This window comes from Muntiacus reevesi, chromosome 1, assembly GCF_963930625.1.
Source record: "Muntiacus reevesi chromosome 1, mMunRee1.1, whole genome shotgun sequence".
NCBI classification, from domain to species: domain Eukaryota; kingdom Metazoa; phylum Chordata; class Mammalia; order Artiodactyla; family Cervidae; genus Muntiacus; species Muntiacus reevesi.
The window spans coordinates 205,121,538-205,144,287 of record NC_089249.1 but is presented as its reverse complement, the minus strand read 5'-3'; the positions used below and the strand labels follow the sequence as shown (position 1 = coordinate 205,144,287).

Below are 22,750 nucleotides of genomic sequence, written 5' to 3'. Positions count from 1 at the left end.
TAGAGAAGGAAATAGATGTTAGAAATAGTTCATGCTCAAAAGTTAACTGGATTATTTAATGCTCATAGATACGTATGTGTTGTTTTGTGAATATAAAAGGACTTGTATCATATTTGTGTTGTATATGTGCACAAAGTTTAATCCTTTCTGGAAAACATAGAAACAAGTACTTAATCTCTGCTGTGTTGTACTTAGTTGCTCAGTTGTGTCCAACTCTTGGTGACTCCATGGACTGTAGCCCGCCAGGCTCCTCTGTCTATGGGGATTCTCCAGGCAAGAATACTAGAGTGGGTTGCCATGCCCTCTCCAGGAAATCTTCCCAACCCAGGGATGCAACCAAGGTCTCCTGCATTGGAGGCAGGTTCTTTACTGTCTGAACCACCAGGCAATCCCAAGAATACTAGAGTGGGTAGCCTATAGATCTTCCTGACCCAGAAATTAAACCGAAGTCTCCTGCATTGCAGGTGGATTCTTTACCAGCTGAGCTCCCAGGGAAGCCCTCATCTCTACTGCTTTCTTTATTTTGTGGGAAGGGCATTCTTTGGTTTGCTTGTATTAGCAAACAGACTAAGAGGCAGAATTTGCTCAAAAAAGTGAGATTAAAAAAAAATCTTGTTCCCTTACTGAGAAAATTACACCTGTAAATCACAGAACTAAAACTTGAAAAAATGTGGCTCATTAGGTAACTACTTCCTGCTGACAGAGTTAGGGCTGTAAGGTAGAGCTAAAGAAAAATTTGAATTAGCCAAGAAAGCCCTGATTTTCAGAAAAATGGATGAACATCTCAGACTATTTCATTGTTAATGTTGCTTTTATGGGTTTTTATCAAGGTCCCAGTTGAATAAGGCTTTGAGAAATTTGGAGCAATTTCATAGGAGAGCAAAAAAGACAAAGCTTAGAGTAGGAGATATGTCCATATAATATGGGGGGCTCATCATTTTGAAGAGTAGAATGCTAAAAATTGAGTACAAGGAATATGTACTAATTAGGTGATGTACAGATGTTTCATTCTTCTTTGAGATTAGAACAGACACACCAAGTACACTTCCAGTGTAACCCATGGGCTTTTTGAGAGTTGCATGGGTGGTTCCTGTCACTAAGGAGTGTGTGGCCAGCGAGAGTCATCTCTCTGATAGGACAGATTCTCCTCAAATTGAAATGGTTTCAGTAGAAAATATCCCCCCAAAGGGGAAGGACTAGGTGACCCCTTGACCCTTCCAGTCAATATGACTGGTGCTCTTGATGTTAATGAAACAAATAATATTGATCAGAGGAATTTGTCTCTTTTAGGGTCCTGGGTACTGCCGTGTTTGCGAACCTAAGGGTTGTAGGTTTGGGTAAACTATGGTGTCCTTTGTCACATGTTAATCCCTCAGCTGTGAGGATCTTTGTCCCCCTGGCAAGCATGGACCACAGTGTGAGCAGAGATGCCCCTGCCAGAATGGAGGCGTATGTCATCACGTCACTGGAGAGTGCTCTTGTCCTTCTGGCTGGCTGGTAAGTGCCCCGACCCCCCTGCCAAAGCCCCCTGTTCCAGGATACTCAGTGAAAATGCATGTGCAGAACTTTAATACAGAAGAATGTCACATCAATGGATAAAAATTTCAAAACTGGAAATATCTGACCATTTCAAAGCAGGAAGTTTTTCGTCCAGAGAAGGCAGAAGGTGATTAAATCCTGAACTTGAAGTTTACTAAGGGTCCTCATGGAAAAGTTAGTAGGCCATCTGCCCTGCATCTCCCTTCAGGATATAAAAGGGAAATATCTCACCTTTCACATGACAGCAAATGCTGTTAAACACTGTAAGTATTCAAATAAGCATTTTCATAATTATGTTCTATGGATCATTATTATTCTTTGGGAACATTATTCTCAACAGGTTAAGTGTTGTGTGAAAAAGTTATTCGATCTTTGAATCTGGAGACTCATTGAGCTAAACCAAGTTTTCCAAGTATTGAAGAACTCAGAGCCTTTAGTGTAAGAATCTGCACCTCACCACACTCCCCAAATTTTGACTGTGATACTCTTTCTTTATGTAGTATCTCACAGGCTTAATCTTTTGTGGAATACACAATGTCAAAGCTGGTTCACTGGGTAGATTACTCTAAAATCAGAAAATAATATCGATTCATGTTTCTCTGAATTGGTTTGTGTAGAAGTCTGCTTGAAAGCAGAAGAGTGAATGACCAATGTCTGTTTCCTTCATTAACATACAGAAAACAAAACAGCAGTTTACTTCATGACTACCGTGCATCTCTATGAACTGTAGTGAAGTTGCTCTTGCAGGCGTACAAGTGATGTAATTGCCAGATTCAGTAACAACTCCTCCATCTTCATTCTACTTCATTCCTCCAAAGCTTTTGACTCTGTTGTTCATCCACCTCCCTTTCCTAATCTCTCTCTCCACTTCTTTGATAACCCCTTCTCCTACCTCTCTTATTAAAGATCTCTTTTCCTAATCCCTCTTTTTTTATATACCATTTTATTTCCTGTATTTCATGCCAGTCTTTCTCTTTTCTCACGATATACCTTTCCTGGAAATCTCATTGAGATACATTACTTTAACAATCATCAGCTGATTTTTTTCAACCTTGACTTTCTCTGACCCGAACACAGATGTGTATTTGTCACTGTGCTGTTAGACTCCCCACCCTAGTGTCACCTAAAGACATGGAGTCACTCTCTGCCTGAACTATGCCTAGGCTAGAGCCTTAGGAGGCAGACATAAGATTGCCCTTGTTGTAGGAATAGAGCAAAGAAGACTTGGAGTCCACTTCCAGTTAGAATCATGGGAAGTAAGATTGGGTTCCAGATGGTAAGACCACTGGGAGAAGTGAAAAAGAAATACCAGACCCAAGACAAGAATTGGAAATGATAAGCAGACAAGACAAGGAAGCAGAGGCTGGAGAAACTCCATGAAGCAATGGAGCCAGTGCAAAGGGGTGTTTTATTGAGTGCCTGATGGTGAGTCAAATAGAGAAGCTATTGAAGAAATACTGACCTGGAAACAGGCCCATCAAAGTCAGCGTTGATAGAACCAAACTTGTCACACAGCTAAACCTTTCTTAAGGTGATTCCATTTTTACCTTTTTTTTTTTTTTTTGTCTTCATTAAAACCAACACTTCTTTCTTAGTTGCCCAAAGTAGAAATACTGAAATATCTTTGATTTCTTCCCTTCTTTTATTTCTTATAGTCAGCCTTTTGCCAGCACTGGTCATTACTTGGTTCTTGGCAAGGGATGGATTTTGCTGAGGTAGCGGAGTGTCCAGGAAGCTCCATGTTCTTTGGATGAGGAGCTGTAGAAATGTTACTTGCAGAATTTTTGTGTAGACATTGTCTGTAGAGTTGCCTCATCTTGAGGTTGAAGCCTTCTTCTTCTGGGTTGGAGTGGTCATGAGGTAGGATGCTGGTAACCACAAGTTTGGACCGTGCATCCCAGTAGGTGGACAGATGGCCCTCTGCATCAGCCCAGTGGAGCCTCCCATATACTCTGCACTCCTACCTTGATGGATGTTTCTTACTGAATGTTTCAGGTCATTTTTCTCTAAGTGCGGCTGAGCTTCCAAGTTACACTTCTCTTTGCAACATTTTATTTGTGCAGTAATCCTAGGTGCTTTTCATAGATAGATGTATATTCCTATTACACACACACAAGTATATATTTCAATTAATAACGTCCTAGGTGCACGCTAATTCACTTCATTCGTGTCCGACTCGCTGCTATTCTGTAGACTGTGGCCCACCAGGCTCCTCTACCTATGTTCTCCAGGCATGAATCCTTGAGTGGGTTGCCATGCCCTCCTCCAGGGGCTCTTTCTGACCCAGGGGTCGAACCCATGTATCCTGTGTCTCCTGCATTGGCAGGCAGGTTCTTTGTTTCTTTCTCTTTTTTTGGCAGGCAGCTTCTTTAACACTACAGCCACCTGGGAAACCCAGTAATATTTTACTTAGAGCTATTAACTCACATTAATCCTTCTTTGCAAACAGTATTTCAACAGCATCTCTAAAGCGTATGTGGCACCATTACAAAATGTGAGTAGTTCCTGAGAGAGTGAGAATTTTCACCAGGACCCTGGCTTACCATGGATTGACCCTTGGCATATTTATTTCATCTAGTCATGTTAATATGTTGTGCTAGAATGAGGGGTCAGAGCTATTTTTATATCCGTCTCCCTCATCATATTGTGTGCTAATTAAAGATTGTGACTTTATCTTGGATTCTCAGAGCTTAGCACGATGCCTGGCACATAGATGATTCTCACTTAAGCACTGATTTGAATCATCTCTCAAAGGCTTTTTCAGTTCCAAGATTCTGGAAGAACTTTCCTCATTGGTAGATAGCTAGAAACCACCAGAGGAGACTTAATTAGCACACCAACTGCCTTTGTGGGTAGCCAGGAGTTAGAGGAAATGTATTTTCTTACGCTATCCAAAATAAACATTTACAAAACCATCTGGTGTTCGCTAGCCTCCAATTTCAGAGTGCCCACAGTCTGTCTTTTTTATAGAGAAGGAGGACAAAGCAACAGCTTCCAACAGTTAAAAACATTGTAAAAATCCCTGTTATTTGGGGTTATTTTGTTTGATGTAATAGTAACTCCAATAAATACATGATAAGCTACAAAGCCAAGTTATGTAGCCAAAGGAAGTAGAAAATAGTAGAGTATTTGATTGAGTTATTGGTAAGGTATCTTATGCTTCTCCACATAGGACTGGAATAAATATGACAGTATCTGACAAGACAGACAGCCTCTAGGGTGAGAAGATGTGTCCAAGTTACTCTCTTGATTTCTCTTCCAGGAAATTAGTTTTCCTATTGATCTTGGGTCAGCAATGTTGGTTGAACCTGCTGAATATAAAAGTGTCTTTTCTTCCAAAATAAAATGTCTAGAATTGTTTCTGTTGAAGTATTTCTTAGGCAATGTTAATGTTAATTCAGATACACAAAATGTCCATCCTTTTTTAATGCTTCCTTATAAGAAATAAAACCAATGATAAGGTGTATTTTCTCTAGAACATATGGTAAAGTATTTGAATATTCCATTTGGGCCAGATGTTATCCTTTATATAATGGATGCTCAATAAGTGCTGCTTCACTTTCTGTACATGTAAGACCCAAGGAAGAACACTTAGAAGGATTTGTAAATTCCTTAGGTTCCCATAATCATTTGAGGTGACTATTTTTTTTTAACATAGGCATTTCTTATGATTACTTTGCTGCCACCTATGCGTGTATCTTGAGATTTAGGCTTACTAAGAAAATAAGTCAGTTTAGAATTTCTAATATCTTTGAGGTGATAAACAGAGTTTATGTGTTCTAAAATCTCCTTTATCTAATCTTTGTGCAGCCCTGATCCCATAGCCTGCCTTTCCTTCCTGCTTCCTCTCTTTTTTCCCCTTCTCTCTCTTCTTTGACCCTTCCCCGATTGGAGGCCCATCTAATTTTCCACGTCTCTTTGAATGCAGGGCACAGTGTGTGGTCAGCCTTGCCCCGAGGGTCGCTTTGGAAAGAACTGTTCGCAAGAATGTCAGTGCCATAATGGAGGGACATGCGATGCGGCCACGGGTCAGTGTCACTGCAGTCCCGGGTACACAGGGGAAAGGTAAGGGCAGCCCCGTGCCTCTCTGACTGTAGCATGAGGCAAAGTTGGGAGGGTCCAGGGAACACCTTTACTGCCACTTGTCTGTGACTGTTCTATATTCTTCCAAGAAGCATCTCTAAGGTATCAGTGTATTTGACAGATTCCTTCCCAACGCAGTGCATAGCCACTGGACCACTGACAGCAATGGTGAATTGAAGATGCAGACAAAGCATTTGTTTTAAAAATGAGAAAATATCAGAAACCCACGATGGATGAGTTCTACACAGTTAAGTGATTAGGACAGCCACTTCAAACCCCAACACTTCTAACATTTTAAAGATTTTTGGACAGATTTATTTAAAAATAGGGTGTGTACTTAGGTATCTTTAAAAAATATGTCAGGCATAAAATTACCTTCCTATGACGCTTTGTGCTCTTAAGAATATGTTGTTTCGTTGTGTGGTGGTGATAGGAATAAGACCTGGTGGGACTTACAGGTCTCTCCTGATGCCTGTGTGGTGTGTGGTTTCATATCCACTGCTTGTCCTTTTCGTGTGTTAGGTGGTCAAGTGTTACCCAAAGTGCTTTGTTCAGCCCACAGCTTCTAATTTGCTCTTTAATCCATTGTATCCTGAAAGATTTGATAACCAAGCTTGTTAGCTGTGTCTGTAAAACTAGAGAAAGAGGCTTGAGAAGCAGAAGAGTATAATAACCCCAAACAAAGAATTTGAAACCTGTGTCCTTGGAAATATGCTCATCTATAATGTTGAAACAATAATTGTACTTTCTTCTAGGGTTGTTGTAAGGCTTAAATGAGTACATTAAAGCTTTTAGAACAGTGCTAAATCTTCCAAATATTAGCTATTGTTGTAATTGAATGATTCTATGAACTCTATAAATACTAGTGATTATTAACTTGAATGATATCTAGAAACTGTATAAGTATTACCTATCATTATTTTTTGATATCTGTGAATTAAAAATTCCTTTAACCTTCCTCTCTAATTTTTTTCTTTCTAAAATTCTGGTCTATGACTTTTAATAAGATACTGTAGAGTGTTTTCCTCCTCCAATTTAGGCTTCACACTTTCTTAGTAAATTTATTTATAAGTATTTTATAATTTTTGAAGAGTCCCATTTAAACTCTTTTTGTTTGTTTGTTTGTTTTCCATTTATTTTTATTAGTTGGAGGCTAATTACTTTACACCATTTAAGTTTTTAATTGGATATTTCTGGATAAAGAAAATCTTGCCTTTGAATATTTATTTTTTATTTAGTCACTCTACCAAACTTCTTAGTTAATTCTCATGTTATTTTTAGCAAGCACTAAAGTTATTTTATTGTCTATAGATGAAGATAAATTAGTCTCTTCAGTATTTGTAATGTGTCATTTACTTGAGTGATGGCATTAATTTAAACTTCTAAATAGTATAGTGGAATAGTGAAGGTTGCTCAGTGGTGTCCGACTCTTTGCAACCATATGGGCTATACAGTCCATGGAATTCTCCAGGCCAGAATACTGGAGTGGGTAGCCTTTCCCTTCTCCAGGGGATCTTCCCAACCCAGGGATTGAACCCAGGTCTCCTGCATTGTAGGCAGATTCTTTACCAGCTGAGCCACAAGGGAAGCCCAAGAATACTGGAGTGGGTAGCCTACCCCTTCTCCAGCGGATCTTCCTGACCCAGAAATCAAACTGGGGTCTCCTGCATTGCAGGTGGATTTTTTACCAACTGAGCTATGAGGGAAGCCCAAACTTCTAAGTGAGTGTTGACAAATACAAATAAAAGTGGGAATTCTTGTCTCGTTCCTAATTTTATTGAAAATGGCTCCAGTATAGTTTCCTATTTGTTACTGGTTTCTAGTAGACAGTCTTTTTCATGTTCAAGTAGTTTTTTTTTTTAAATCCCTGTTTTTATTAGAAACTTTTTTAGTAATATCTGTTTAATTTCATTAATACAATTGTGTATTTTCCTTAATTTTTGATGTTATGATTTATTGACACCTTTAGCACATGGTTTCTATAACATGTAATTGGGGTACTCAGAAAGCTTTTGTGCCCTACATCCTGGTTTATGGTTGTATTTTGAAAAATGAGATTGTTAGATGAATTCTGGACCCATGTTGCATTAAAGTCTTAATATAAAAAGATTAATCAGGGCAAGAGAGGCATGGGACCAAGCAGAACCCTAAGTAATAGTTCTGTGTGATATTTTTGGACACTAAAAATTTAAATATAATAGTTTTCTTGCCCTGTCTGGATTTAAGTCTCAAATTCAAGGAACATAAAATCAGCAAACATACAGGTAGGCTTATACTCTTTTAGAATACAAGCAAAGGGGATAACAGCTAATTTTCAGGTGAACTTTTGATTTGAGGCCAGGCAGGTAAAGAGCCAGAGGAAGAGAGGAAAGTGAAGAAGGAACTTGCTTCTTAACTTGTTTTTATAACAGTTTTTTTTTCTCTTTTTTTTTGACGAACTGATGACATGACTCCTGTTTTCAATTCTTCTCTGCTACACGGAGACACACACATACACGACACAATGACATCAAGCACATTTGTCATCGTGGAAGAAGCAGTGAGTGGTTTTGCAACCATTTGTGGCAGGAGGTGTGGGGAAAGCAGTCTGGGGGCCAAGGGTCTTGCCATTTCCCCTGTTTTGAGAAGTCAGCGAAACGTGACCACTGAGGTCAGACCAGAGGGGAGCAGGTACCACCACAGGCAGCTGGCCCCGAGTGCACCCAGGATGTGGGGATGGCTCTCCCAGCCAGAGAGGACACAGAACAAACAAAACAGGCACCTCGCAGGCAGGCAGAGCAGCTCATGGGATGCCCACATACTAGGCTGTAGGGTTTGGGGGATGGTTGAGAGGACGGTGTGGTGAGGAAGGGTCATGTGGCACAGCCAAGTCTGGTGGCTCTCAGATCCTCACAAAAATCCTCTGAAGGGGCTGAAAGAGTATTCTTTATGCTGATGGGTTGTCGTGGCATCATTGCACTGGGGCTTTTGATGGCCTAGCGTGGGTCCATGTACATGATTGTTGCCTCTTACGTGTTAGCTGGGTGGAGAGATCTGTGGATCAATTATGAACTCTGTTAAGGTGAAGCCCCAGAATGCTACGCTATGCTGTGTTCTGTACCATCCTCACAGTGAAGAAGAATGTGGGCCAAAGGAGGGGAGGTCCAGAGTTATAGACAGGAATTGGGGGGATGCAGAATTGGTCTTCAACAGAGGCAGTATTTCCTGCTTCCAGTATGGAGGAAAAGCTGGCTCTTTCCCTGTGTTCTTTATATACATATTTCCCCAAGAGCAGCAGTTTCAGGTGTTTGAAAGGCAGGCAGCCGATCTATTGATCCCAGTCTGATGAGGAATGTGATTCTTTCACAGTAAATCGTGGTTTGGCTCAATTATTCCAGTCATTCTGGAAGGCCATACGTAAAAGGACAAAGGAGAGAATGGGACCTGGCACTCCTTCCACGCTAATGTACTTTCTTTTCCATAAGTTCACAGTGAGATGCAATAAGATAATCAAAATGATAGTCAAACAAGTCCATGACCCTCATTGGTTTGGGTGTTAGTGTCATGTTTTACTAGATTATCTCAACTTGATGTGTGTTCATTTTTCCAAATTCCAGGATATTATTTCAAAAAATCTTTAAAAAAGTAAAATAAAATAGGAACATCATATTTTCATATTTCTACTGTGGCCAGTATTTATTGCTATATTTTTATCTGCCTCTGCCATGTCTCCTAAGAAAGAAAGAAAGAATTTCCTTTTTTAATGACTTCTAAGATTACTTTTCTTATTCCACATGGGACCACAAAAGCAACATTGAGGACTTAAAACTTGTTGGGAAATGATGCTTCTTTCAGAAAAATGAGCCCAAAAGGGAGGTAAGACTGCTTGACAAAGACTTTTAATTCAGCCAATGAGAAGGGTGTAATCTACTTCACCACTGTGTTTATTTTTAAGATGGAAAAGATCTACTGCTAGAAAGATATCCTGCCATTTTGGTGTGGCAGGTGGAAACTAACAGGATTCTCTTACAAGCGCAACACTGATGAAAAAGGAGCAGGATGGTGAGCCAGGCTTTACTGACTACGTTAGAAAGAAAAATTCGAATGGCTTTTTGCCGTTTAAAACACAAACTTAGAAGTGCGTTTGATTATAGGTTAGAAGGTAAATCTGGGTCATGCCCAGCTATTATGGATTTTGTTTTCTCAGGGAGAAGGAAGTCTCTGCCAAGATAGGATAGAATAGTCACACTGCTCCCTTGCCTTTGGTGGCAGACACTTTCCCATGCTTCCCATTTCTGTCCTCTTCCCCATTTTTAGTGCCGTGCTTTTCCCCAAGTTAAAATCCTGGAGTTCAAAATGTAGCATTTGGGTTTCTTTTAGTAATATGATTTATCTTGAGCAGAACGTTTTCTTTTTTTCTGGTGTTGCCTTGCAAGGACATCTGGACAGACAGGTTGCCAAATCGTCTTGCCAGCCTTTAGCAGAGCCATAAAGAGGCCCAGTGATTGACCAACAGCATTTCTTTCTCTAAAGTTTACATTTTGGGGTGTAAACTGAGTGACTTGGCTTAGTAGAGCTGCTTAGAAGTTAAAAATAGAGTGCCTTTAAAAAACACTCTGGTCTAAAAGTAGGTATACTTGTGTTTAACTTTGCAAGACACATCTGATTTTATGCTAAATGAACTTAGTTCAGTTACTCCAGAACTTTTCTAATGCTTTGTCTAGTGATGGATTTGAAGACTTTGCCTTTTGAAAAAAAGTCTACGGTCTGTGAAACCAAATTTGCAAGAGTCCCTTTTCCCTAAATATGTCAGAGCCAGAGTTAACCAGAAAAATATCAAAGGGATCTCAAGATTTATCCTCTGTTCTTAAATAGAATCCTATCCAGCCCTGGTATTGTTAGTCCTCACACCCTATCATTAAAAATATGCAAAGCCTTGTGGAAAATGTTTGCTTTTCAGCCCCTTTCCTGTTGCTTTGAAGTCTGCTTGGATTCATTATCGTGCACTTGCTGCTTGCCTTGTACCCGTCTGAAAAAATGCAGTGCTGACCTACATTTTGGACTCTGGGTCTGGCATGACTTGAGAGCCACATGGGAAGTGGCTGCCGAGACTCACAAAGAGAACCCTGCTTGTGGCAGCGCTCTGGCTAGGCGAGACCCCGGCCGGCTGCCTCTCCCTTGGCAGAAGGCACTCCTGCTGCTGCGGAAAATCCTCTCAAGTAACCTTGCCTGGTCAGAGGGAAAAAGCTGGTCCAATGCGGGGCGTGCGCTCCATGGAGCCATGAGGATTTTCTTTTCTTGAGTCCCGCCAGCAACTTGGCTTCCCACTCGATCTGACTTACCCAGAGCATATCCTCATGCCACAATCTAAGGCCATTTTTTAAAAGACAATAAGGTGGATTTTTGAGATCTGATTTTTTTTTTTCCTTGCTGTTTGGTAGCCCTTCTTCCCAAGAGGACAAAACCCCACTTAATAAAAATGTTGTGTTTGGGAACTCGTAGTCTCTCTACCGCCTCCTGGCGGGAGTTTCCCAGGTTGAAATTGAGGACACCTGATTTCAATAGCTCAGACTTTCCCAAAGTCCTGCTAAAGAAGGACTTTCTTTGTCAAGTTACAAGCTTGACATAACTGAAAAAGGATCATAACTTGACATAACTTAACTAATAAGGAGCAGTTATTGCCATTCAGCTTTGAAAAGATAGACACATGACTGAGGTTAAAAATTAATATCAGCATAAAAGCCAAGAGAATCAACGTTTTGTTTTGAATTTGCTCCAAACTTTTCACTTTGAAATATGGGGAAAGCATATATTTTATTTTATTTAGTAATAGTTAATTTATAGTTAATGTTGTGTTAGTTTCAAGTGAACAACAAAGTGACACAGTTATACGCACATATTCTTTTTCAGATTCTCTTTCATTTAAGGTTATTAAAAGATACCGAGTATAGTTCCCCGTGCTATATATAGTAGGTCCTGTTGTTTACCTATTTTTAATATAGTAGTGTGTATCTGTTAATACTAAACTCCTAATTTATCTCCCTCTACCCACTACCCATTTTGGTAACCATAAGTTTGTTTTCTATGTCTATGAGTCTGCTTCTGTTTTGTAAATAAATTCATTTATGTCATTTGTTTAGATTCCATGTATAGGTGGTATTATATGATGTCTATCTTTCTCTGACTTACTTTACTCAACATGATAAACTCCAGGTCCATACATGTTTGCTGCAAATGGCATTATTTCATTTTTTGAGAGACAGCATGTTTTAATTCCCTAATAATGGGCTGGGACTCACACTTGGGCAATTCATTTTCTCCCTTTCCTGATATCTACTAAAGTGCTATGTATACCTTTAGCAAGCACTAGGTATAAAACATGCTTCCAATCTCAAATTCATCATTTGTTTTTGATTTTACTATTTCTTTAAACAGGTTGTATGACTGTTACTACTATAATTCTTCTTAATGCTTTTCATATCTGTGATGGGATAATCATTAAGTAAATATCAAATCCAAAAAGGATATAAGTGTGTGTACAACAAAACCTGCCTGAACCCACTGCTTATTTCCACAAAGCACTGACCCGTCTCGCACTCCCCCCTCCTGCACGGCAGGTGCCAGGATGAGTGTCCCGTTGGCACCTACGGAGTTCTCTGCGCGGAGACCTGCCGGTGTGTCAACGGAGGGAAGTGTTACCACGTGAGTGGCTCCTGCCTCTGCGAAGCAGGCTTCTCTGGTGACCGCTGCGAAGCGCGCCTGTGTCCAGAAGGACTCTATGGCATCAGATGTGACAAGCGGTGTCCCTGCCACGTGGACAACACTCTCAGGTGAGGGTCAGCTGCCCCTGGAGTGATGTGTTCTATTAAAGTTTTCACTGCAGGATCCCTGAAGACTCAGATGGTAAAGAATCCACCTGCAATGCAGGAGATTCAGGTTCAATCCTTGGGTTGGGATGATCTCCTGGAGGAGGAAATGGCAACCCACTCCAATATTCTTGCCTAGAGAATTTCATGGACAGAGGAGCCTGACAGGGTACAGTCCATGGGGTCACAGAGTCAGACATGACTGAGTCACTAACACACACTATCCACTATTTGGAAGGAGGGATCGTCAGAGATATTCCCATCCTGAGACTCTTCCTGCCTCTGGATCACCCTGGGCAGGAACCACTCAGTATATGGAAGACTTTTACACTCAATGGTCCAAGTCAGAAGTGCTTAAGTTGTTACGGCTGTGGATGGATATGAAATCCTATTCTCTGTTAATGACCACTGGAAAAAATTAAACTCGCTGAGGTTAGTACAATGTTTCCCTAAGAGAGGGATTCTGTGACATCCCCTTAGCAGCCAAGACACAACGAGAGACATAGGTTAACCCCAGCTGAGTATGTAAAACCATCACAAAATGATTCTCACGGCAGCCTCTTTACACAGTGTCTGTATAGGCAGGAAGTGTACTGGTGGAAGTTTTGAGAAAGTGCTTCACTTGTGGTTGTCACATGTGAGATGTGTGTTCAGAATTGATTACTCGAACATAGAACTCACAGGGGTCTTTTAAAGGCTCAAAAATCTCTTGAAGAACTTAAGAACAGGAAACCAAAATCCCACCCACTTTACTGTACTTTGTCTGCCCCTGAAAATGTCTTTCCAACCATTTCTTCCTCTGCCTCCCCCAAGGACCAGATACACATCACTTAGAATTCTGGGCCTCGTTTACACACTGCTGGAAAAGTTGAGTTTGACTATAATGTGGTACATTATATAGCAGTTCAGATGGTACCAGAATTACCTTTATTTGCATTCAGCACAGCTGTTACTTCATTTATGCTTCTAAAAGATAACTTGTGGTCACATTAAATCTCAAATGCACTAAAGTTAAAAGTAAATAGAAGCCTGTGGTTGGTCTCTTCTTTAAACCATTGTTGGGAACAAAAAAAAAAAAAAAAAAAGACTTTGCAGTGTGTATGCACGCACTGAAATACATTTTAGTGGACATATTAAAGAAGTGCATTCTTAATGTGTCTCCAGAAGTTAGCAAGCCTCTTTAGTCAGTTTCTGGTCTTTTTCATTGGGAAATAGCACTGGCTTTACAGGACAGGTTAAATAAACATTTGGAGAATAAAAATAAATAATCTCTGCAGGATTTTGGTTGTTTTTCAAATCTCCAGTGTTGAATTTTGGCTGCCTTTCCTGCAGTGTAAGGGTTCTCCCAACAAAAGGTAATTCTCATTGGTAATAGCTAAGGACTTTTTAATGCCAGTGTGCTGTTTCATTGAATGTAGATACAGCCTGAAATCAAATAGATTAATAAACCTATACAAAGGATCTCTGCTTTGAGAAGAATTGGAGAAGCAGATGAAATGTTCATTTTACTGAAATTAGTTGCCATAATAGTAGATGCAGGGTACAGGTTGACAGTTATTTGACTGATGTCAATACTATATAATTTTGACATAGCTCATGTGTATCTAAGCACATATGCTTTAACAAAGAAGTAAATGAACTTATTTGATAGTTACACAGATATGACTCTTGTCTTTTTGAATTCACAGTTGGAGCCACACTTCTACTCTTAAATCTTGAACTTCTATGTAAAATTCTTGAAAACACAAAGTTCCTTTGAACCAAAAGGCATAGAATCTCTGTATTAATTCGAAGTTTAGCCTACCATTTAATCAGGCAAGAGTGTAGCTTGCTATTGCATAATACATGATGTCTATCCTAAAATCCTTTGTTATAATTAATGAGATAACTAATGAAATGAAAGCTATTAGTTTATAGAATCTTTAGGTAAATTTTGAGTTCTATGAATGTTCACATATGGACATATATTGAAGTCATATATTTGAGTAAGGGTTTGTATCAGTTAGTTTTGCTGCATAAAACAAACAAACAAAAGGCCTATCCAACAGCATTTATTTATTAACTGATGATTTCTTGCTTGACTCTTTGGGTTGGGCTCAGCTTGGTGGTTCTTCTGGTGGTCTGTGTGTATTCAGTTGGCAGATCAAGTAGAGGCTGGATTTCCTGTGTCACTCACGTGTCTAGCATTTGGCTGAGTGATGGGACTGACTGAGCCATATGTCCCCAGCCATCTAGCACATTAGCCTGAGCTTCTGTACATGGTAACTGGCTTCTCAACAGCTGCAAGAGACAGGGCAACCCCAACATGCAAACACCTTTCGAACCTTTTGTTATCCCATGTTTGCTAATGTCTCTCTAGACAGAGAAGGTGTCGTAACCAAGTCCAGGTTCCTTATACGCCACCTCTTAGGGGATGGAGTTACAATGCATTTGTAACCATTTTTATTTTTCAAACTATCATAAGTTTGAGATGAATTTAAATATATTTATAAGTGATGCTAGTATTTTCAATTACAGTACTATTATAGAGTCTAAGGGCATTCTCTGTGACCTGGAATTCTTAAAACTGACTTTTGTAGTGGAAATAATTTTGAATAGGAAAACAAAACTCAAGATTCACTGAGATTCCGCATGAGATATGTATATTAGCTCTTGTTAATAAGGACATTTAATAGCTGTGGGCAATAGGATGTGCCTACTTGCAAATGCCACCTAATTGTCATATATTTGAGCATTAATAATATCTAAGGAAATGAATACAAGGAAGTTCAGTGATTCTTTCTATTTTAGCCAACATTATATTGGATACCTGTAATAACTGAACTCTTAAATTGAAAAATTTACTAGAATGTTTTTATCTAGTTACATATGTAAATGTATAAAATGGTAGGTATTCCAATCTGTGTATAATCCGATTTCCATATTACACAAAGCAGTCTGTTGTTTAGAAAGAAATCAGGTAGGAGGATATTACCCTTCAACCTCCACTCTGCTCCTCTCACAACATAAATCTCATTACCAATTAAGCTGCCTGCATGAGAACCCATCAAATGCCTCCAAAGTGCTCTGGCTTCCTACATCTAATTACAAATTGCAGAATACTAATTTTGGTGTCAATCAATCTGAGAACCAGTGTGCTGCACTAATACTCTCTGGGGGCATTGAATATCAATTTCTCTGTCTGCCTCTAGCTTAGTTCAGTTCCCTGTCCCTGAATTGTCTGTTCTGTTTAACATTTATATCTGTACCATGTATATTGCTTTTTGCTTTTTATTATTGAGTAACAATTCTTACCAAAAGATGTCCTTTTTAAAAATAGTATCTATCTTAAGGTAAACTACTTTAACCAGTTCATCATTTGGAGTATTTCTTTTCTTTCTGTCATACGTAGGGCCTTACTAAAATAAAATAAAATTTGTCCCTGCTTTTTGCACAATTCAGGCTTCTATTGGTCCTAATAACAACCCTTTTATCTGTGCAAAATCCTAAGTCTTAACAATTCCTTTTCATATCTAGCCCTCCTACCAGACTGCTATCACATTTCCTTTTCCTTTGGTGTGGAAACAAAAAAAGAAATCTGGGTTCAAGTTTGATTCTGCCATTACCTGTGTGAGACTTGGAATAATTAGTACCTCTTTCCAGGTCTCTGTTCCCTCATTTATAAAATAGAGTCATACCTAACGTTGTGAGCATTAAATGAAATCATCCACATGGATTGCATAGCAGGGTGTTAGCACACATTCAGTGCTGGTCTATACACCCGCTTGCAGCATCATCATAAATGTCACTTAAATGACTGTTCCCTGCAATTAATGGTGATTCCTTTTAAGCTATAAAGTTGACATTTTAAAAACGAATTTTAGGGGACATCTGGCCTTTGTATGCAGACATACAAATTATAACTTAACAAGGCTGGATGACTTGAGGGATCAGGGGAGGCAGTTTCTGTGCCCCGCCCCCCACCCCCGCCAACACACACACATCAGCTCTGATGTTTTCACCTGTTCACTCAATCTATGTTTACCATGGGCCTACTGTATGGTAAGGGCTTCCCTAGTGGCTCAGAGGGTAAAGTGTCTGCCTGCAATGTGGGAGACCTGGGTTCGATCCCTGGGTCAGGAAGATCCCCTGGAGAAGGAAATGGCAGCCCACTCCAGTCCCCTTGCCTGGAAAATCCCATGGACGGGGGAGCCCAGTAGGCTACAGTCCATGGGGTCGCAAAGAGTCAGACACGACTGAGTGACTTCACTTTCACTTTCACTGTATGGTAACGAAACACACTTAATTCTCGTTCTTCTGTAGGTCGAAGCCTAGAGGGGAAGGGAGACAAGAGAAGGTTGGTAAGAATAAGCATAAAATTACAGATCATGACAAGTGAGATGAGCAGCGGGCAATGAAAGAGAATAACAGGAGATTCCTAACTGAAATGTGGTCAGGGGAGGCTCTCTAAGGAGGAGAGATTTAAACTGGGCCTGGAAGGCTAAGATTGAGAGAGGTAGGCCAGGAGTGGGGAGATGGCATTCCTGGCACATAGAATAAGCCCATGTGAAGCCCTTAACTTTGAAAAAGTTCGATGCTCTTACAAAGTAAAAGAAATTTATTGCAGTTGAGCATAGTAATAAAGAGAGAGAATAATGATGAAAGAAAAGATTGAAAAGTAAGCAGTGACCAGTTGATGAAGGCCTTTGGGCTGTGTTTCAGTTCAGTTTAGTCGCTCAGTCATGTCCAACTCATTGCAACCTCATGGACTGCAGCACGCCAGGCTTCTCTGTTCATCACCAACTCCTAAGGTCATCATTTATCCGATGTCTCGGATAAATGTCTGGGAACTGTTTGGTTTAGGTCTGTTGTCCTAATGTAATTATTAGTAACTTTCTCTTCATCCTTAAAAATGCCCTGGTTTAGACAGTAAGTAATTTTCAATGTAGCTGTATTAAACATTATGGATTTTATTCTGAGTGTAGGCTTCTCAGGGAGCCTTTGAAGAATTTTAAGGATAGTGATACCATATGATCTGTTTTTTAGTTGATGATTCATGAGTGAACACAGGGAGGAAGATTGAAAGGCTCTTCAGGAGTGGAGGAGACAGATGCCCTTGCCTTGGTGACACTGACGATGGAGAGATATGGATAGAGTTGAGATATATTGTGGATCTAGAATGGTTAGGTCCTAGTGATGAAGTCAGCACAGGAGATGAGAGAGAGAGTTATTAAGAATAACTGAGGGAAAAAAAAAAAAAAAAGAATAACTGAGGTTTTTAACTTAAACCACTGAGTGGCTGGTTGGTTCCATTGCTTTAGTGGGAAGTAATGGAGAGGAAACACTGAGTGAGGAATGGTGAAAGGGGAGAGCCGGGGCTCTATTTTTGATGGGTTGAGTTTGAGAAGCCATGGAGATGTTGGGTCTTTTGCCCAAGGATAAATACCAGATAAGTAGATCTGAGTAATTCTAAGTAGATTTGAGATTCAGACCTTGTTTTGGAATTCAAATCTTCTATACCCAAGAAACCATCTTATATATAGGGTTGTGCTTGGCTGTTCCTTCCTTCCGTGTTTCCTGAGTCATGCTTGTGATGGATGCCTATGCCTTTGTTTATGAGCACTTAGTTGCAACAGGAGTCCAAAAGCATATTGAAATAAATTTCTGAAAATGAGTAGCAAACTCTCTAACCCACAGCCATTTTCTTTAAGAAAAAGACAGGAAATGAGATTATGATGTGTGGTGAGACCCTCATTTGACAGATTAGGATGTCAGGCCCAGGGAGGTTATGTGCTTTCATTGTGGTTGGCCAGGTTGTGGGAGAGCTGGAATTTACAGCCTCAGTCCTCATCCCTTCCAGGTCATGGTTCTTTGCAGAAAATCTGTGAACAGTCCTCTGGTGAGAGGTCATTTAGCCGATGTCTAGATGAGACAGTGGGTTTTGTCACGGCCCAAGTTAAGGGGAGGGTTTTATCTCCATTAGGGGAGGAAGACCATCTTCAACAGTCTTCCAGTTGTGAGCAGAGCTGGTTTGACGGTTCAGATTTTCCTTTGGCGAGAAGCACATGTGTTTTGAGCGATACAGAGCACCCTATTGTGCGAGCCTCCTCAACCCGTGCCTCAGCACAGCTGATGTGTCCATTTGCTGTGGAATGACAGCTGGCTGCCTGGCCCATCAGTGTGGCTGCCGTTTCAGGTAGAGACAGCTGCTCCGCCCCCAGGTACGGGGAGCTGAGAGAAGTAGGCTAGGCTGAAAAGACCACTGCTTCTGGGGTTCCTTGGACATCGCCCCTGCTAACTGACTTGGTGGTGTTCGTTGGATGGAGTTCTTCAGATCGTCTTATCCAGTTGACCTCTTATCGTATCAGTGCTTTCACTTGACAAAAATTAAAATGAGTTTCAGACAAAGGGACACAGTTACAAGAGTCGTCCTGCTAGAGCATGATGCTGATTTCATGCAACATTTGTGGTACCAGTCAGGTTTCAGCCGATTAATTAAACCATATCAAGCCTGAGAATGAAGTTTAAATTGTTATGTATGGAATTACCAACACAATTCGTGATCGTGGCTAGAGCAACATTTGTACAAGCCTTGGGTGTGATGTTTACCCGCGAGTGACTTGCTCCTTTCATCCACATCCCTCAGCTGTCACCCCATGTCTGGAGAGTGTGCCTGCAAGCCAGGCTGGTCGGGACTCTACTGTAATGAGACGTGTTCTCCTGGATTCTATGGGGAAGCTTGCCAACAGATCTGCAGCTGCCAGAACGGGGCTGACTGTGACAGTGTGACAGGAAAGTGCGTCTGTGCCCCAGGATTCAAAGTGAGTGGCTTGGGCTCCTTCCACAGAAGGAGGCGCGGAGGGGTGCAGCTCGGAGCACACTGATACCTCGATTTATATGACTTTTCTCTGATGCCCAGGGAATGTGCTAAAAACCGTTCACATCATTAACGAGGAAGAAAATAAAGAGAAAAAAAATAATAAGAGATATAAGTAATTACTTGAGAATGATGCCTGGGCAAGCTGGTAAAACTCTAAAGTGGCATTAACATTTAATAATTTAATTAATATATATCATGAAGTAAGACATATTTTAATTACTCCTTATGTAACCATGTAATTATCTCATCATGTAGATAATTTATAGGCAGCAAAGAAATTACTTTTCCAAATAGGATATGTTTCATTGTCTATAGTTTATGTTTTAATTCCATGGAATTTGAAGGCATAGTTAGCATTTATTATGTATTAACAGCCAAGGATTAGTAGTATGTAAGTGTTTCAGTCCCTTTGAGAATCCAGACCTTTCAAATATGCCTATAAGCTCATTGAACAAAATTTTGCTAATTTCCAAGATTTCTTAGCCACAGATTAGGAATTTTTGTTTTAAAGGAAAATGGGCTGTGTTTGAATTATTTTCTCCCATTTTAAAGAGAACATTATAGAACTCATTGGATAAAAAAGAAATAAAGAGAACATTAAACTGTGAAGAATGTTAATGACTATTCCAGAGCACATAATATAGATCGAGTGGGTCATGAAGTCTCAGAGCTGAGATCTTTACAGGGTTTTCTAACCTGGGTCACAAGGCTTTGGTTGAGCCCTTGAATTAGCCTTAAGATTCTCTTTGTCTCTTCTGCTTTGAAAGGAGGTGACCTCCAGTCACCTTCGGTGACCAACTTCTGAGTTTAATGCTCCCTGTCAGATAATAAATTGAATCATGCTGCAGGCTAAAAGTGTTCTGTTTCTTTGACGTACCTACTGATCATATTACATATTACATAAAGCAGTCTAGGAATCATTGCAATTTAATATATAGTTGATATTTATGTTTATTTATAGACAATAATTTTACAGCTGCAATAATTATACTGCTGCGTATCTACTTGTATGAGCAAGGACAGAGGATTTTGTATTTGCTACCAAGGAAAAGTAATGACGGCAGCAGGGTTTTTTGGGTCATATTCAATACTTGTATCCTAAATATAGGCCAGCTGGCATTGCCCTTGGATCTGTACAGTTTGTGTATCTGTACAGTTATAAAACTCTTTAAAAAAATACAGTGTGTTAAAATGAGAGAGAGAGTATAATCAGCATGGCCAAGATATATTTTTGTATATTTGTGTTGGCCCTATTTCAGGTGGTCAAACTGCATGCATTTTCCTATTTGCGCTTGTCTAGGGAATTGACTGCTCCATCCCATGCCCTCTGGGGACCTATGGGATAAACTGTTCCTCGGTCTGCAGCTGTAAAAATGATGCTGTCTGCTCTCCTGTGGATGGATCTTGTACTTGCAACGCAGGTGAGTGGGTGAATGAGTCTGTTATCTGATCCCGGTCCTGTTAGCTCCTAAAGACAGAGGAAAGAAACCTTGACCAGGATTCTAGCTCCAGCTTTGCCAAAATACAGTGCCTGGACTCAGCAAACCCCCTTACCCGGGAAGGGCTCTCCTGCTTTCCAAAGTCAAGGGGAGAGGCTCCAGTGAGATGATCTCTGAAGTCACTGCCAGCTCCAAAATCTATGAGTCTCTGTACTTTGGGGAAGAGTAAGCAAGCAGACCTGTGTCCATGCCCCTTAATCAATTGGCCTGGAGTCCTGACAAGAGATGCAGTCAAGTACCTGATTGTACGTGGGGGCCAAAGCATCTTTATCCATAGTTTCTGCAGCAACCAGGGTTGTGGACACTCACTGTTCATGGTTCATGGGGTCCTGCTTTAAAGATGGGGATGTTCTTTCAAACGCACTTTCCTTTTCCTTCCCATATAAATATTTTATTTCCTGACCTGCCCAAAACTCCGCATCCCACAGTGTGCATCACTGCATGTTAGATAGTGAGGTGCCCCCAACTTGATCTCTTTTCCCCCCAGGAGCCCAGTAGCGCTTCTCACTGTTGGCATCCGTGACACTGTGCTGGTGCTCTGGTTCAGTTCTGAGAAAGGCTTTACACGGCAGCGCCAAGCTCCCTGTGCTAGGGCAGGGGCACTGCTGCCTACCTCCAAGATGTTTCTAAGGGGAAGTGTGGCTGGGAGAGGCTGGCCAGCTCCGTGCTGCCTTTGCTTGTTCACGTGCCCTGGTGCTCTTGTCATGGCAGGCTGGCACGGGGTGGACTGCTCCATCAGCTGCCCCAGTGGCACATGGGGCTTTGGCTGCAACTTAACATGCCAGTGCCTCAACGGCGGAGCCTGCAACACCCTGGACGGGACCTGTACGTGTGCACCTGGATGGCGTGGGGAGAAATGTGAATTTCCCTGCCAGGTATGACTCAGCTGGGAGGGCCAGGGGGATCCGATGGCAGAGGGTTAGCTTGTTTTTTGCAGACTTCATGATTTAAAGTCCCTTATTGTGAACCAAACTAGAGTCCCTGGAGAAGAATTGAGATGTTTGAACTCAGATTGGATATAGGATAAGAAGAGGGAAAGATGAGGAAATTGGTTAGGCAGCTTTGTGAGAATCCCTTTTATCCTCTCTCTCCTAGTTCCTCCCACCTCTCCCCTCTGTTTTCTCTGTTCTAATATACCCATCTCTTCATGGCAACCAGTCATCAGTATTTGTCAAACATCCAGTGTATGCTGGATGTCAACTCTCCAAATATTGTGTTTCCATTGTAATGGAAATCCCCCAGCCTTTGGCGTGGAAAGTGGCAGGGCATTGAAAGGCGGGTGGTGATGGTGTCACAGAAGGGTTCAGTGAGGTGGTGAAAGGTTTGGAAACAGCCGTCTTTTAGCACAAATATCTCTGGAGTCACCCAGATCTCTATAGATTTCCGTGGTTCAGTGCCGACTCCCTCCCTTCACCTACTTTGGAGATACACCCCTGACCCTGTACTGAGTCTGCCGCAGGCCAGTAAGAGTGGGCAATGGACAGTGCTTTCTGTAGTAACAGCCCATTTCACTTTCTCCCTCTAAAGTATGGGCCAGTTTCCTTCCCTCTATTCCGTAGCTTTCTCACCCTAGGCAGTTATTTTCTCCTGAGCCATTAAGCATTCTCTCAGTGGTGCGGATGCTGTGCCTCCTGGGATTCACGTGATGATAAAGTGACATCATGACCCCCTGAACTGGACACCTCCAGGGGGCCCTTCCGTAGAGCGCTTTTCTCCTTGGGCTTCCTCCTCATTAAGTGCAACCCATTTCCCAGCTAGAGAGTCCAGGATCTATTCCGTGCCCTCCAAACCTCTAGGACACAGTTTTGTTAGTTTTGCCTTCTGTCATCCTCCAGTGAGCAGATTTCCAGTGCACTGAGATGGGCTTAAAGATCACCTTTCACTTAACACGAGTCTAAGTGTAGACAAAGCAAATCTACACCATC

At 41.0% G+C, this 22,750-nt stretch overlaps 1 protein-coding gene across 3 annotated transcripts in view; it reads left to right on the top strand.

Moving 5' to 3' along the window:
* The window catches only part of MEGF10 (multiple EGF like domains 10), a 171,516-nt gene that overhangs the window by 107,923 nt on the left and 40,843 nt on the right, over positions 1 to 22,750 (top strand). For all 3 annotated transcript variants that reach the window (XM_065918183.1, XM_065918180.1, XM_065918182.1), the window contains exons 7-12: positions 1,377 to 1,497; positions 5,468 to 5,604; positions 12,219 to 12,431; positions 19,093 to 19,267; positions 20,627 to 20,747; positions 21,537 to 21,700. In XM_065918183.1, the coding sequence (XP_065774255.1) occupies positions 1,377 to 1,497; positions 5,468 to 5,604; positions 12,219 to 12,431; positions 19,093 to 19,267; positions 20,627 to 20,747; positions 21,537 to 21,700 (931 nt within the window). The remainder of the gene's footprint in view (positions 1 to 1,376; positions 1,498 to 5,467; positions 5,605 to 12,218; positions 12,432 to 19,092; positions 19,268 to 20,626; positions 20,748 to 21,536; positions 21,701 to 22,750) is intronic.